General features: G+C 45.5%; 1 protein-coding gene across 1 annotated transcript in view; it reads right to left on the bottom strand.

Annotated features, from left to right (window-relative positions):
• Positions 1 to 560: 560 nt before the first annotated feature.
• The window catches only part of IQSEC2 (IQ motif and Sec7 domain 2), a 260,857-nt gene continuing 243,876 nt past the window's right edge, over positions 561 to 17,541 (bottom strand). Inside the window, 1 exon segment of the mRNA XM_030194029.1 lies at positions 561 to 653. Within this exon segment, the coding sequence (XP_030049889.1) occupies positions 640 to 653 (14 nt within the window). The 3' untranslated portion in view covers positions 561 to 639.

Here is a 17,541-nt window from a genome sequence, read left to right as displayed (position 1 = left end):
TGCAAGGGTGGTGGCATGGGTGGAAAGTGAGAGAAGACAAAGTGCTTGGGCGGCTGCTTCTGCATAGAGTGCTGATGCATGTGCTGTGGATAAGTGTGGCTCAGTGTATACTGAGGCATAGGGCTGTAAAGAGACAGTGGTGATGTTGGCTGATTGCTCCCTGGGTGCCTCCCCCCATGCATGGCGTACTGAGGATGGGGTGAGGTTGGCTGGGGTAGCTGTGGGGGACGCTTTTGCTGGCTGGACCGCTGCAGGGTGAAGTGCTGGCCACTGGACTGCATGTGGTAACGTTGCTGTTGTTGCTGTTGCTGCAGTGGTGGGGGTGGTGGCTGTGGGGGGAGTGGTGGCTGCTGGAGCGGAGGCTGTGGGTGGTAAGGAGGTGGGGCCTGGACCATCGCAGGCTGGCTATGGCAGTACTGAGCATGAAGTGCCTGAATCTTGGAGTGGCCGTCAGACAGCCCTAGGGGTCCATGCAGGTGTGCAGGGGCTGAACTGGGAAGGTTCTGAAAGGGACCTTTGCCACGCTTGCTCCCAAAGAGGGACCCCAGGAAGGAGGAGGAAGAGTTGGAGCCAGGGCGCTGCATCTTGTACTCTTCTGCTGGTGGAGTTGGAGGTATCCTCTGGTGCGGCCGAGGGCTGCTAATAATAGAACCCTGGGAGTAATACAGAGAAAGGAGAAAGCAAGAGAAAGAGAGATAAAGATGAAGAAAAGGAGAAAGCAAGGGAGGGAGAAACAAAGACAAAGAAAAAGAGAAAGACGGAGGGAGAAACAAAGACAAAGAAAAAGAGAAAGACGGAGGAAGAAACAACGATAAAGAAGAGGAGAAAACAAGGGAGGGAGAAACATAGATAAAGAAAAGGGGGAAAACAAGGGAGGGAGAAACAAAGATGAAGAAAAGGAGAAAGCGAGGGAGGGAGAGATAAAGATGAAGAAAAGGAGAAAGCAAGGGAGGGAGAAACAAAGATGAAGAAAAGAAGAAAGCGATGGAGGGAGAGATAAAGATGAAGAAAAGGAGAAAGCAAGGGAGGGAGAAACAAAGATGAAGAAAAGGAGGAAGCAAGGGAAGGAGAGATAAAGATGAAGAAAAGGAGAAAGCAAGGGAGAGATAAAGAAAGATGAAGAAAAGGAGAAAGAAAGGGAGGGAGAGATAAAGATGAAGAAAAGGAGGAAGCAAGGGAGAGAGAAACAAAGATGAAGAAAAGGAGAAAGAAAGGGAGGAAGAAACAAAGATGAAGAAAAGGAGAGAGCAACGGAGGGAGAGATAAAGATGAAGAAAAGGAGAAAACAAGGGAGAGAGAAACAAAGATGAAGAAAAGGAGAAAGAAAGGGAGAGAGAAACAAAGATGAAGAAAAGGAGGAAGCAAGGGAGAGAGAAACAAAGATGAAGAAAAGGAGAAAGAAAGGGAGGGAGAGATAAAGATGAAGAAAAGGAGAAAACAAGGGAGAGAGAAACAAAGATGAAGAAAAGGAGAAAGAAAAGGAGGGAGAAACAAAGATGAAGAAAAGGAGAAAGCAACGGAGGGAGAGATAAAGATGAAGAAAAGGAGAAAACAAGGGAGAGAGAAACAAAGATGAAGAAAAGGAGAAAGAAAGGGAGGGAGAGATAAAGATGAAGAAAAGGAGGAAGCAAGGGAGAGAGAAACAAAGATGAAGAAAAGGAGAAAGCAACGGAGGGAGAGATAAAGATGAAGAAAAGGAGAAAACAAGGGAGAGAGAAACAAAGATGAAGAAAAGGAGAAAGCAACGGAGGGAGAAACAAAGATGAAGAAAAGGAGAAAGAAAGGGAGGGAGAGATAAAGATGAAGAAAAGGAGAAAGAAAGGGAGGGAGAGATAAAGATGAAGAAAAGGAGAAAACAAGGGAGAGAGAAACAAAGATGAAGAAAAGGAGAAAGAAAGGGAGAGAGAAACAAAGATGAAGAAAAGGAGAAAGAAAGGGAGGAAGAAACAAAGATGAAGAAAAGGAGAAAACAAGGGCGAGATAAACAAAGATGAAGAAAATGAGAAAGAAAGGGAGGAAGAAACAAAGATGAAGAAAAGGAGAAAGAAAGTGAGGGAGAGATAAAGATGAAGAAAAGGAGGAAGCAAGGGAGAGAGAAACAAAGATGAAGAAAAGGAGAAAGAAAGGGAGAGAGAAACAAAGATGAAGAAAAGGAGAAAGAAAGGGAGGGAGAGATAAAGATGAAGAAAAGGGAGGGACAGATAAAGATGAAGAAAAGGAGAAAGAAAGGGAGGGAGAGATAAAGATGAAGAAAAGGAGGAAGCAAGGGAGAGAGAAACAAAGATGAAGAAAAGGAGAAAGAAAGGGAGGGACAGATAGAGATGAAGAAAAGGAGACAGCAAGGGAGAGAGAAACAAAGATGAAGAAAAGGAGAAAGCAAGGGAGAGAGAAACAAAGATGAAGAAAAGGAGAAAGAAAGGGAGGGAGGGAGAGAAAGATGAAGAAAAGGAGACAGCAAGGGAGAGAGAAACAAAGATGAAGAAAAGGAGAAAGAAAGGGAGGGAGAGATAAAGATGAAGAAAAGGAGGAAGCAATGGAGAGAGAAACAAAGATGAAGAAAAGGAGGAAGCAAGGGAGAGAGGAACAAAGATGAAGAAAAGGAGAAAGAAAGGGAGGGACAGATAAAGATGAAGAAAAGGAGACAGCAAGGGAGAGAGAAACAAAGATGAAGAAAAGGAGAAAGAAAGGGAGAGAGAAACAAAGATGAAGAAAAGGAGAAAGAAAGGGAGGGAGAGATAAAGATGAAGAAAAGGAGGAAGCAAGGGAGAGAGAAACAAAGATGAAGAAAGGGGAAAGTTATAAACAGAGAACAAGAAAAAGGAAAAATAAAGGGAGAGTGAAAGATGGAAACAAAGAAAGAGGAACAGAAAGCAAGAAAGAAAAGGAGCGCATAAAAGAGCACACAGATAGGGACAGAGACAGAAAGAAAAAGGAAGAGTGAGAGAGAGACAGAGATAAAAAGAGATTAAAATTGGATGTAGAATGCACTCCCTATTACGGACATAAACATGCCTAATCAAAATGCACACGAAAACACAAAAGCAGGTCATTACAACATGCAACACCTTGTGCTAGGAAGAGACACACATGACATGCACGCACACATGCACAGTACACGCAGACATATATCAGAGCTTCAGCAAGAACGCTTTCTCCTACACTGCGTGCCAATCGTGCAGCAAGGAGACGGACACAGGCTGAAGTGTTTGATTACACACTATCACAGATGAGCATGGCAGCATCCTGTCACATGGAGAATGTAAAGTCTGGGCACATGCTATGTGAGAAGTACAGGAAGGGTGCCAGGCAAGCAGGAGAAAAAGAGAAGCCCTAGTGATCTACAAAAAATGATGATGGAAGAGGGGTTGGGGAGCCCTGCTGTGGGCCAAACACTGCCCAGGACATGCACTTACTTCCATGGTGCTGTCCAGCGATCCCACGCTATTACGACGCCCTCGCTTGCCTGGAGTGAACACGCAAGCATTAAGAGAAGGCGCTACAGTAAGGGGTAAAGTACAGATAAATAGAGTAACTGGAGCTCTCCTCAAGCCCAGAAGGAAGCCACTGGAGTGGAGCTGAACACTTCCAACTGCCCATTTATCATGAGAAAGGAAGGTCCTTGAACCTCAGTCTCTCACATTTCTAGCATTAGCAAAATTTTGATGTGAACCATAAAGGAAGGCAAGGCAGGGGAAACCAGAGTCCTCCTCAGATCCTAAAGATCTCATCACTAACAGGCACAGGGCTTATTTCTCAAAACTACAGGGGCTGTGGGCAAGATTAGAGAAGATAAAAGGGAAAAGAACCATAGCCAGAGGAGAAGGATTATTTATACTGTGGAGGAGTAAAAAGCTGTGTCTTCTAGACAGAAAGTGAGGCCAGCAGTGACAGCACACAGCCACAAGTCAAGAAAGTGCTCAGTAAGCGAGTCCTAATCCCAAGCTCTGCTACTGTATGTAACCTCGGGGAAGTCACTTTTGGGACACTTTTCCATAGCTGAAGTAGGTGGAAAAGCTTTGTAGCTAATTTTGAAAATTAATTTGGCTTAAAGTAAGCCTACTAAAGGTGTCCACGTTCTTTGTATCTGATATTTCTGTTGGGATAGTAAAGGGGGGGGGGGGGTGGGGGAGGAATACACATGCTTTTCAAAATGTCATATATACATGCGACTTTCCTCCTTCAATCTAAATACAGCTGACTGAAAGCATGTGCTTTATAGAAGCCAACATACATCTTTTTGGTTGAATAGAGACGGGAAATTTTCAGCCAGGATCATTTAGTCAGGTAGATTGCTATTTACCAGGGTAAACAGCTTTAAAATTTCTCTTTTGGGCAATTTTTAGAGTCCCCTAGTCTGTGGGTACAGACCTGCTAGTATGCACATGGAGAGGGTAATTCTGTAAATAGGGTGTTAACATTTAACCTCAAATTATGTGCATAAATATTAGAATAATGGCATGTAAACATGTGTGCACATATGAGTGTAAATGCCAAAATTCTGCCTCAGCGCCTTTCTGTAAATAAGTGTACATATCACATAGGGTGTAATTCTGTAAGTAGGGCCTGCTTTTAGGTGCCCAAATGGCATGCAATGAGAGCCAAATCTATAATGGCATCTGGGTGCCCGGATTCAGTTATAAATTACTAATGCAAACTGGTATCAGGCGCCTAAAACCTAGGTGCTCGCAGTTATACCAGCCATAGACTTGATGTACCTGAGGGGTGTCTCAATGCAGCAAGGGCACATGTAATTTGCAGTATTCTATAAGTATCACACAAGTGGAAGCAATGCTCATGTCCCGCCTGTGTGAACATGCCCCTTGAATTTATGTGCTGAGCGACTGGCATGCGCCCTTACACTGCTGCCCTGCACTGCTGCCCTGCTGACACCTGCCTAAATGTACCCGCAAAGGGCCAGATTCTGTATATGTCCCTGGATTCTATATCGTGTGCCTAGTGTTCTGCGCCCAAATCTAAGCATATTCTGTATCAACACGAGTAATTTAATTGGTTTAACAAGCCAATCAGCATTAACAGCACTTAACAAGCAATAATGAGCAATAATTAGAATTTATACGCACAACTCCCTAAGCGTATTCTGTAACGCACTGCACCTAAATTTTAACACGCGCAGGCAAAAAGGCACATGGTTACGGGTGGGGAAATGGGTGTTTTTTGTGGGCATTCTAAAATTTACGTGCACTGTTACAGAATATGGCCCACTGTGCCTAAATCTACACACCGGAATTTATACCACATTTTCGCTGGTGTAAATGGAAGCGTGTTGTTTTAGGCGCTAGGATATCCACTAAGCATATTCTATACACTGCACCTAAATCTAGGCACCGCTTATAGAAAACGCTTAGGCGGAAATGTTTTCCGTGTGGATTTTTCAGGCGTCATATACAGAATCTGGCCCATGCTGTCTAAATGTAGGCGTGTCGGAATAACGCACATAGCGCTATTCTATAAATCACATCTATAGTAAGACATGATTTACAGAATAGCCCATAGGCCGGGGGAACATGCCTATATTTAGACACGGCCATTTACGCTACTGAAATCCTGGTGTAAATGCAAGCGCGTTTCCATGAATGCTATAAAAATGTGCGTATATTTGATTGATGCCCCTCACATGCCTACACTCCTCCCATGGCGAAGGGCCACTTTTTAGAATATGCCAAAAAAGAAGTGCGTGTAAATTCCAATTATTGCCAATTAGTGATGATAATTGGTTGTTATCGGTCAATTATCATCACTAATTGGTTGGTTACTCAATTGAGTTGCACATGTAAATTGGCTGCACACAATTTAATGCTTGCTACTCATCACGCCTTGTATAGAATCCACCCACCCCAAAAAGTGCGGCTGTTCTGTACAATTACACATGCAAGTGGCGCATGAATGCAGGCACACAGTTATAGAATTACCCTTACACTCTTGCATTTTATAAATGAAGAGTAAATTTCCATGCACAAAATTGCAAGCTATCCTGAGATGTATGCACAACTAAATTGGCTAATGGGACAATTAGTGCCAATAACTGGGCACTAACAATTAATTACTGGCATTAATTGGCAACAATTTGGATTTGCAGCGCTATTCTATAAAAATCCACACGCAAATCATAGCGCACAACTCAAAAGGAGGCATGGCCATGGCAGGGGGGGCATGGGTGGGTCAGGGATGTTCACTAAAGATGAGCACAGTATTACTGAATACCAGGAGTTTGTGCCTAACTTACTCTTCAGAATTTACACCAGGTTTCAGTTGGTGTAAATCCTCTCACCCAAATCTTGGGGTGGAAATCGGTTCTAAGCACTATTCTATAAAAGGAATGCAACTCGGAGCACCATTTATAGAATAATGTTCTGCGCTGATTTCTTTTGGCTTCATTTTTTTGAATGCCATTTACTGAATCTAGTGCATATTTTACAGGTATGTGTACAAAAAGGCAGAGTCTGGGCAGAACATGGTTGCGAATCACATTTATACGTGTTAACTCATAGAATACTGTAAGCTGCACATGTATTTCCAGCATTTAGGCATAAGCACTTATTTCAGCTCTATTTCTGGCATTTAGGGCCAGATTCTATATATGGCGCTTAAAAAAATACACGCAGAAAACATTTACAACTAAGCGTATTCTATGAGCGACATCTAGATTTAGGCACAGTATATAGAATATGCTTAGTTGATCCCAGCACCTAAAACTACGTGCATCCACTTACACTAACAAAAAATCCTGGTGTGTAGATTCAGGCACCGAGGGCCATATTCTATAACAACACACGTAAATTTTGGAATGCCCATGAAATGCCCATTTCCCCACCCATAACCACACCCCTTTTTGCTTGTGCGCATTAAAATTTAGGAGCAGTGCATTACAGAATACACTTAGGGAGTTGTGCACATAAATTCTAATTATTACCAATTAGTGCTCATTATTGCTTATGCTGTTAACAACGCTGACTGGCTTGTTAAGCCAATTAAGTTACGCGTGTTGTTACAGAATACGCTTGGATTTCGGCACGGAATGCTAGGCGTGCTATACAGAATCCGGAGGTAAGTGCTCATACCTAAATTATAGGTGTGTATTTCACCTAGTATTCTAGAAAGGAAAATAGGTGCCTACATTACCTTCCTTTATAGAATAGGTACACTTTCAGAATTACTCCTTGTGCGTACAAATATATCTGTAAACATTACTGCAGGTGCAACATGTAATGCTAAAATGCACATGTGGTGATTTAAAAATGAAACTCTTCTTCTCCCAGCCTAACCTGTCCAGTTTTCCAAGTATGTAAAAGGGAGAGGCAATTTTCTAAAGGCCATTTTACAAAGGTAAAATTAAATTAACTTACCTGTAATAGGTGTTCTCCATTAAGCAGCACGATAAACCAGCTAAACAAATGGGTGACATCATCTGACAGCACTAAAATGAACTGGCTCTCTTATGGGCCGATGCTAAAAGCCTAACTCCAGCGTTAAAAGCAGTTAGTACCAGACTAGCGTGCACGTAAATGTGCGCAGGATGTTAATAATGCACACCAAAGATGGCTGCACATTGTATCGAAATGGTATTTAAATGAATGTAAATGAGATCAATAGCATTCCTCCTTCCCAATGCTCAAACAGAAGCACTGCAATGCGCAGAAGCAAATGCTGGACTTAACGCTGAAAACGTAATGCCAGCTCAGGGGTGGTGTTGAAGGTTTTCAGGAGAAGAGTTCTTGTCAATCTGGCACAGTAAAACTGAGGGTTTTGTCCTTTTTTTCAAGGGGAAGGAAACCTGTGCAAGTTTTTAAGTGCTGTAGTCAGAAACAAATGTGTGCGAGTCGGAGCAGAACTGAAAATGAAAGCACATACTGACACCTGCTGTCCTGGGTTTAAATAGTAGCCTTTCAAAAATTTAAGTGCAGTCAGTTTTTGAAAGGCTCATATTTACAGGCACCGATGTGTGCTTGCACTTCCGTTTTTTTTGTGTGGACATGCACTCAAAAGCTGCACTTACTGCAAAACCTTTGTGAGTATGTGCCACACACGTTCCTCCCCCTATAATTGGTTTACTAGCACAAATTAAGCGTGCATATCATTTAAATAGAATTTCTTCTGAGCATTGCTTCACTATGTTTCTGTATTCATCTTGCATTATGGACTTCTGCGTTATGTGCTTTAGTGCCTGGTTTTGAGCATCTGCCTCTTAGAGCCAAGAAAGAGCTAGAAAACTTTCCAGGAATCTGCAGGAGTTCCCACCTTGTCCCTTATCATCTATTATCTCTTCCTCTCCCTTAGAGAATCCTACATGCTTGTCTCATGTTCTCTTGACACCAGGGGCGTAGCTAGGTGGGGCCACGGGGGCATGGGCACCCACAGATTTAGCCCTGGCCACCTCTACTTTCGACCTCCCCCTGCCGCTGACCCTCCCCTGCCACTTTCAACTCCCCCCCCCTCCCACCGACACCGACCCTCCCCTGCCGCCGCCAGGTACATTTGCTGGCGGGGGTCCAGAACCCCTGCCAGCCTTAGTCTTCTTTAGCACTGGTTTTTCTGGCATGTTCGCTGATCTGTGCTGTGAGTCCTGACTCGTGACGTCCTGCATGCACGTCCTGTGCGTAAACAAACGGAGACTGGCGCAGAAGAAGACTAAGGCTGGCGGGGGTTGGGGACCCCTGCCAGCAAAGGTACCTGGTGGTGGCGGCGGCGGCGGCAGGGGGTGTCTGAAAGTGGCGGGGGGATGCGGGCTAAAATGTGCCCCCCACCTTGGGCTCTGGACCCCCCTCCTGCCGAGGTCTGGCTATGCTCCTGCTTGACACAGAAGGAAGTTGCATCAGAGAGGGGCGGAACACAGCAGAGGAAAGGTTCTGGGGCCAGCTGCAGACAATGTGTGTTTATTGCTGCTGCAGGTGGCGAAGGAGACAGGTTCAAGAGAAGGAAGGGGATGGAGCCGGATACATTCTTGGACCAGCGGAAGAGGGCGAAGCAGGAAAGGTGCTGGGCCTGCAGAAGGGAAGGAAAGGGAATTTGCAGGGGGGGGGGGCAGTCAGGAGAACTGCTGGACTTGCACTGGGGAAGGAGGTTGGGAGGGAAAGCTGCTGGATTGGCAAGATGGGAAGAGAGCAGGAGAGATGCTGCATGTGTGAGAGGAGGAAAGAGAAAAGAGGCATGGGAGAAACAGGGCTACAACTTTGACAATAACTAAATAAATAAGTAAGTAAATAAGATGTCTTTAAAAAATGGTGACATCACGACAGGTCTGGGGATTCACTGAATCCCTTGAAAGCCCTGACTGCATGCCACAGTTGTCAAGCAAGGTGGTATTGAAAATTTTAATAAACATAAACGTTACTGGCCAGTGCAATTATGGCTGTCTTCAATCTTTATACATTGGGCTGGAGAGCCCTCCTCCAAGGATCACCTCTTTATAGTGTCCTCTTAGTCATGAAACCAAAATAGAAAAATGATGGGTAGCAATCCATAATGTTTGGACATAAAGCCCTCCTTACTCTGTCAGTGCCTGGAAGATCTTGATGAAATTGAAGTAGAAAAGCAAAATTCTTTCATTTTTAGCACCCTATCTCTGTGCTCTTGATAGCACTGTTCTACACTGGAAATGTTTCTTCACATCACTCTAGGGTCTGAGGCAGCGATGACATTTTTTATGATGATCAGTTGCTGCCATCTTTCACTTGAAAGGGTGACACTTGAATCTTGTTAGCATGAAGAGACAGCAAGATTGGATTCCATTTTGGAATCAATTGCTAATGCTCTTATTCTTACCTTCAGATTATTTTGTAATTTTCTGATGGTTTTCTTGTTTTTTTTTTTAATTTTTTCTTCTTCACCACTTGCACAACAAGGAGAGAGCCTCAACATGTCTAGGTGGTAGCATGGATGAGAAAAGACTGAAGAGCTAGAGTGGAAAAGGGATGAGGCAGGAACTCTTGCACATGCCCTGAAAGATTTTGAGTTTTTTTTCTGGGCTCTGAGAGATTTGTTTCAACTCAGGACCACTGGACAGCATCACCCACCTGTGTAGCTGATTCATCCTGCTAGTCAATGGAGAAATGTGTTTACCCATGTTGAAATCTTTTGAAAGTTGTTCTCCTCAATTCCCTGTGGCACAGTTCTAATCCCCAGCTCTGTCACTGTCTCTAAATTGCTTAATTTTGTGCACACTGTGACAGAAATGAACCATGATTCTATGTCAGGGTATGTTACAGATTATCTCAGTCTTTCAGATTCACTGCCAGTGCTCATCTCAACTCCTTCTGGAGCTCATAAAATGTGCAGAGGCAACACAGCCAGATGAACTGTTTTTAATTATACTGGTAGTGAGGCAGTGGACAAAGAAATTATATATATATAAGAAGTGATATTAACTGTTAAAATCTGGGGTTTAAAAGTGGTGTTTGAATTCCTATTTCAAAATCAGCTTTTTACCTTGCAAACTGAAGTGAAGGTATGCCAGATGGTTCATATTATTTGAAAGTCTTGCCGGGCTGGGTCAGAAAGGTCAGAAAGACCCTTGTGAGGGATGGATTGCTAAATGCTGGCACAGCTGTAAACTATTATGAATGAACAAAGGAATGAGCCAGACATGCTGAAGTTTAAAAGGCTGAAATACTATTTCAGAAGTTCTTGATATGTAGATTTTGTTATAAGGAAATAGTTAGATTCTAAATAATTCTAGATATTCCTGATATTTAGAATATGTCTTATAAGAATGCTTACTTTAGAATATGTTGTATTCTGTGTAAATTAATAATTCTGTGTAGGATGTTTGTTCAACTCTGTGTTACTTTTAAAATGATCCTTTGTCTGCTGTTTAAGGCTGCAGTGAGGAGATCAACATGTGTTTTGAATTAACTATGGTCTTAGCTAGTTCTGTGTATGGAGCTGATAGGTGAAAAAGGTCAGGACTAGTCAGCTCTCTTCTCCTTGATTAATTATAGGTAAAATGCAGAAATGGTCTTGGAAGCAATAGCCTGATATGTATGCTATTAAGTAAGACTGACTTTTGACCTCTTTAATGAATGCCAGAGTTTAGTTAATAGGTAGTATGAAGCTGATTAGGAATATGAGAATAACCAATGTTAGATGGGGCCTCTTAGTCTCTAAGGGAATCCAGTTTAAGCTATAGATGAGACATCAATCATAATGAGAAATGTAAGAGACTGGAGACCAAATGTCTGGCATGAGGGGCCCCAGGTCACAGGTCAGTTTAGGATGTCTGGAACCTATGTAACTGATATTTCAAAAGTAATGATTGGTTGAGGCAAGGTAGCCAATCAGTTTCTTAACCAATTGGGAGTAAAGGGGGCTAGGCTAGGAGGAGGGCTTAGGACCCTATTTAAGTGGGAGCAGAAGCAGTTTACGTCAGAAGGAGCTCAGAAGAAAGAGAAGGACAGAAGGAGCTCAGAAGAAAGAGAAGGACAGAAGGAACAGACAGAAGAAGGAGAAGACAGCATAAGAAGAGAAGCAGCTGAGACAAAGACACAGAGAGCTGAGAGAAAGACACAGAGAGCTGAGAGAAAGACACAGAGAGCTGAGAGAAAGAGAAGAGAGCTAGAACTGATGTCCTGCTTTGTTTGCTGGCAAATAAAGAAGATTTCTCTCTCATACTGGGGTGTGCTGTCTGACTCCTGAAGTATCACAAATTCCTATCTCAATTCCTGCAACAATTCTTGGTGGCAGCGGTGGGATGAATCCTGCATTAATCCCAGCACCCAACTGACTGGAGAACATTCGCCGGGTATGTATTCTGTATTTTGTATTGTAATCCTAGCTAGGAAATTGTAAAACCAGCCCCTCAAGAAAATTGAGGAAGGAGAATCTGATCAATTCTCAGCAAAGGCCCTAGTACCTTCTAGTCGCGGGGACTAGAAGCGAAAACGCTTGAGCTTATCTGTATTTGAGAAATCTGAAATTGTTGGGTGGGATTTTCTGTATGGAATGTGTGATGCGTGAATGCTAACTGAGTGCGGACTTCTTATAGCTGCATTTCCAATTAACGCGAGTTCAATTGGTCAGCAACGGAAGGAAGCGATTGTTGTCTGTCTACCTAGTGTCTCGAGAGTGCGGACCCCTTACTGCACTCTCAAAAACTCCCTCCCTTTTGTGTGTTGTAATTGTAAGCATTATGGGTGGGACATCATCTAGACAAATTGTTACCCCCTAGATTGTATGCTTAGAAATTTCAAAAAAGGCTTTTTAATTAATGACTATGGACAGACTTTAAGCTCAGGTACTTTAAGAACCTTGTGTGAAGTTGAGTGGCCATCTATGGGAGTGGGGTGGCCCCCTAGTGGCAGCTTAGATATTGAAGTAATCCGGAAGGTCTATAGCATAGTAGTAGGAGAATCAGAATATTCTGAACAACTCCCTTATATAGATTCCTGGGACAGCCTTGTGACTGACCCTCCCTCGTGGTTGAAAACTTATATGGGATCCCCAGTAAAATTCATGTTAGGCTGTGTTCAAAGAAAGATTAGAAAATCTAAACTAGAAGAGGGAAAGAGCCCCAGGAAGCTTACCACCCAATCGGTGGCTTCCGCCCCTACCCTGTCCGAGAAACCCATACTCTCTGATGATCCCTCAGATCTTGAGCCACCACCTTATGGCCCATTGTTGGGGTTCCGTGCCACCCCTAGAGATCCACGCCGCCCAGCCCAAGCCTCTCCAGCACAGGCTTCTCCGGATAGTTCTTCCCCTCCTGTGCCAAACCTGCCACACCCTAGGTTGGACTTTTCACCTGGCCTCTACCCTTCTGTGCCACATCCTCCCCTGTTAACCTCCGAAGACCCACTTTGGGCTCCACTCCCTGACTCCTCAACTCCTGACAGCCCAGCCTCTCCCTCTAGTACCCCTACCCACTCATTAGGGGCCCGGCATCCCTTTCAATGGACTGACTCACCTGTGACCACCTCTCAGTCTATGAGTACCCCTCCCCATCCCTCAGGGGTTCAACACACCTCCACTGAATGGGTTAGACCTGCTGCAATCACCTTTGAGCATGATAGGAGGGTAGCTCCTAGCTCTACCTCAGGTTCCATTCCCACTTCCTCGAGAGTTCTGCCACTTCGTCAGGTAACTACCACTCGACCGGATCCTAATAATCAGGGTCAGGTTATACAGGCACAGGCCTACCAGTATGTACCCTTCACAACCACCGATCTCCTGAATTGGAAGACGCATTATCCCTCTTATACTGAAAAGCCTCAGGCAGTGGTGGACCTAGTGACTAGCATTATGGCCACCCATAACCCAACCTGGACTGATTGTCAACAACTTCTCCTGACCCTCTTCACAACTGAGGAGAGGCGGAAGATTTTGCAAAATGCTGAGGCCATCACGCGAGAGCGTGTTCCCGAGAGGACACAGGACCCAGAGGGATGGGTTAGAGCTCGGTTTCCTCGCGCAGCTCCAGATTGGGATCCAAATGATGGGCAGCACTATGAACTGTTGTCTGGCTATTGCCGGGACTTACTGGAAGGTATGAGGAAAGGCATAAAGAGGCCCATTAATCTGGCAAAGGTCTCTGAAATTCTCCAAGGGGCAACTGAATCCCCTGGGGCCTTTCTAGAGCGACTAATTGAAGCCTACAGAACATACACCCCATTTGACCCTGAAGCCCAAGAAAACCAGAGAATGGTGAATAGCGCATTGGTGGCCCAGAGTATGCCAGATATCCGGAAGAAGTTGCAGCGTCAGGAGGGATTCGCAGGGATGAATACCACCCAGCTAATTGAGATCGCAACCAAGGTTTTCATTAATAGAGATCAGGAGGTGCGCCGAGAGGCTGACCGGAAGATGCAGAAGAAGGCCGACCTTTTAGCGGCAGCCATTACTAATTCCACCCTTAACCGAGGTCGACCTCTAGCTAATGGGAAGCCAAAGTGGGACCCCGGACCACCAGCCAGGGCCCGAGATTCCTTCAATCAATCCCGGCCAAGGGGGGAGAATCCCAGACCAAGATTGGAGAGGGATCAGTGTGCCTATTGTAAGGAAAGAGGGCACTGGAAAGATGAATGCCCCCAGAGGCGCCAGGGACTGAGAAGGGGACCAGGAGATCGAGGAAGCCGAGGCCGAGTTCGAGAGGGAAGATATGAGCCTCCTGAATCTGACATCATCGGGATAGCCGAGATGGCAGAATGGGACGAATAGGACAGACCGGGTTCCTATAAACTGGGCTCCCAGGAACCTATGGTCAAGCTAACTATAGGGAGCCGCTCAATTCCATTCATGATTGATACAGGAGCTGAACATTCTGTTGTGACGGAGCGATTAGCGCCTGTGTCTGGAAAAACTGTCCGAGTGGTGGGAGCCACGGGGGTGCAGAACCGGAGGCCCTTCCTGACAACCCGTAGATGCCAATTAGGCTCACACATAGTCACTCATGAATTCCTGTATATGCCAGACTGTCCAATCCCTTTGTTAGGTCGAGACCTGCTGTCCAAGCTTAGGGCCCAAATTTCTTTTGACTCTGATGGCCAGACTTCAGTCTCCTTTCGGCCCCCAGCATCCAGCCCTAAGGGTATATTGAGTTTCTGCTGCCCTCTTGAAGAAGAATGGCGGCTGCATCAGTCGCATGGCCAAGTTGACCTACCCCTGGCAGACAGCTTTCAGGTCAGTGGGGTATGGGCAGAAGATAATCCCCCAGGGTTGGCCCGAAATATTCCTCCTGTACATGTAGACTTACTTCCAAGTGCCCGGCCAATCCATCTTCGCCAATACCCAATTCCCAGAAAGGCTCTGGAAGGGATTCAAGCACATTTGAATCGTCTGTTATCCCATGGAATTATTCGACCTTGCCAGTCTCCATGGAATACGCCACTATTGCCAGTTCAGAAGCCAGGGACTGAGGACTACCGGCCAGTCCAAGACTTACGAGTGGTCAACAAATCCACTATTTCATTACACCCTGTAGTGCCTAATCCATATGTCCTGCTAGGATTGATACCTTCTGGAGCTACCCATTTCACGACACTAGACCTAAAAGATGCCTTCTTTTGTATTCGGGTGGCCCCCGCCAGTCAATTGCTTTTTGCCTTTCAATGGGAAAACCCAGTAACAGGAAGGAAGCTTCAGTATACATGGACCCGCCTGCCACAGGGGTTCAAGAACTCCCCCACTATTTTTGGGACAGCCCTAGGGCAAGACCTTAAGACTTTTAAATCTGAGCCTTCCAGGCGAGTTTTACTCCAGTATGTAGATGACCTCCTGATTGCAGCAGTGACTCAGGAAGAGTGTTTTGAGGCTACTAGAGAATTGCTGGAGCTACTCTTGGATGCAGGCTATAAGGTCTCACGCTCAAAGGCCCAACTCTGTCAGTCAGAAGTGAAGTATCTGGGCTTCTGTATTTCCCAGGGAAGTCGGAGACTGGATGCTAGTAGGAAGCAAGCGGTAGCTGCAATCCCCCAACCCAAGTCCAGAAGAGAAGTTAGGGAATTTCTGGGAGCAGCTGGATTCTGCAGAATTTGGATTCCAAATTTTGCATTGATGGCGAAACCCCTTTACCAAGCCACAAAGGGGGGTGAAAAGGAACCATTTGAATGGGGACCTACTGCTCAACAATCCTTCATTGCCATAAAGAAAGCCCTACTCCAAGCCCCTGCGTTAGGCCTTCCTGATGTGGAGAAACCTTTCTCATTGTATGTCCACGAGCGACAGGGGGTTGCTCTGGGTGTGCTGACCCAGATGATGGGATCCTGGCAGAGGCCTGTTGCATACCTGTCTAAACAGCTGGATGGAGTGGCTAAAGGATGGCCAGCCTGCATGAGGGCCATTGCAGCAACAGCCTTACTGGTCCAGGAAGCTGATAAGTTGACCTTGGGGCAAGAACTGGTTGTTAAAGTCCCCCACGCAGTTCTCACCCTCATGGAGTATAAGGGCAACCACTGGTTTACAAATAACCGTATGGTTAAGTACCAAGCTAGTTTGTGTGAGAATCCACGGATACACCTGGAAACAGTGGCTACATTTAATCCTGCTACTCTTTTGCCAGCATCTGAGGGACCACCGGATCATGACTGTATCCAAACTATGGATGAAGTGTACTCCAGTCGACCAGATCTTAAAGATGTTCCGTGGAGGGACCCAGATGTAATTTATTTCACAGATGGAAGCAGTTATGTGGAGAACTCCAAGCGATTGGCAGGCTATGCTGTGGTGACAGAGGACAAGGTGATAGAAGCAAGAGCCCTGCCCCAAGGAACTTCAGCCCAGAAAGCAGAACTTGTGGCCCTCATACGAGCTCTGGAGCTAGCAGCAGGACTGGTGACCAACATTTATACTGATTCTAAGTATGCTTTCACAACCCTACATGCTCATGGAGCTTTGTATAAGGAAAAGGGACTCATAAATGCTGCAGGCCAACCTGTTAAGTATGGACCTGAAATACTTCAGCTGCTAGAGGCTGTGTGGGCCCCTAAGAAGGTAGCTGTTATTCATTGCAGGGGACACCAAAGAATAGATACTCCAGTGGCCCGAGGGAACCGCCATGCTGATCGGGTGGCCAAGGAAGCTGCTCGAGGACCCCCAGCAAGTACTGTGACCCCCCTGTTCCAAATTCGACTGCAAGAATGGACACCTATGTATACCCAAATGGAAGAGAAATGGGCTCAAGAAGAAGGTGCAGTAAGGAGACCTGATGGCTGGTTACATCTCCCTGATACCAGAGTTCTGGTGCCACGCCACCTAGCTTGGCCTGTAGTGTCTCAAGCTCATGACCTATCACACTTAGGGAAAACAGCACTAGCCCGCCTACTCAGTCGAGTAGTGGTGCTGGAAGGATTGGATAGTCTGGTTGCCACTGCCTCTGCCCGATGTACTCTCTGTGCCCAGAATAATGCTCGTCAGGGACCCCGTATTCCACCAGGAGTTCAGTCTAGAGGTCTAACACCCTTTGAGTCCCTAGTTATAGACTTCACAGAAATGCCCAGGAGTGGTAGGTTCCGATACCTCTTAGTCATGGTCTGTACCTTTTCTGGGTGGGTGGAAGCATATCCTACAGTCACTGAGAAAGCCACAGAAGTAGCTCGAGCTCTCCTTAGGGATGTCATCCCCAGGTATGGACTGCCCCTTGCCATAGGTTCAGATAATGGTCCCGCCTTTGTTGAAGCTACACTTCAGGCCCTGTCCCGCGCATTGCGCATTACCTGGAAATTGCATTGTGCCTATCGTCCCCAGAGTTCAGGGCAGGTTGAGCGAGCAAATAGAACCTTGAAAAATAGCCTAGCAAAGATTTGTCAGGAAACCCAATTGAAATGGCCACAGGCATTGCCACTAGCCCTCTTCCGCCTCCGATGCACCCCAACTAAAGGAACAGCCCTCTCTCCCTTTGAAATTGTGTATGGGAAGCCCCCAGCCATTTTACAGGGAATTAAGGGAGACATAGGGATTTTAGGGTCTGCCCAGGTGCAGGAGCAGGTAGCCCTCTTGGGGAAGATAATTTCTGAGCTTCAGTCTTATGTGAGAGAAATAAACCCTGTCCCCTTCCAGGCTCAGGTACATTCCTTCCTGCCAGGGGATAGAGTTTGG

Source organism: Microcaecilia unicolor, chromosome 2 (assembly GCF_901765095.1).
Source record: "Microcaecilia unicolor chromosome 2, aMicUni1.1, whole genome shotgun sequence".
Classification (NCBI taxonomy): domain Eukaryota; kingdom Metazoa; phylum Chordata; class Amphibia; order Gymnophiona; family Siphonopidae; genus Microcaecilia; species Microcaecilia unicolor.
The sequence above is the reverse complement of the archived record's forward strand: the minus strand, read 5'-3'. Positions and strand labels throughout refer to the sequence as shown.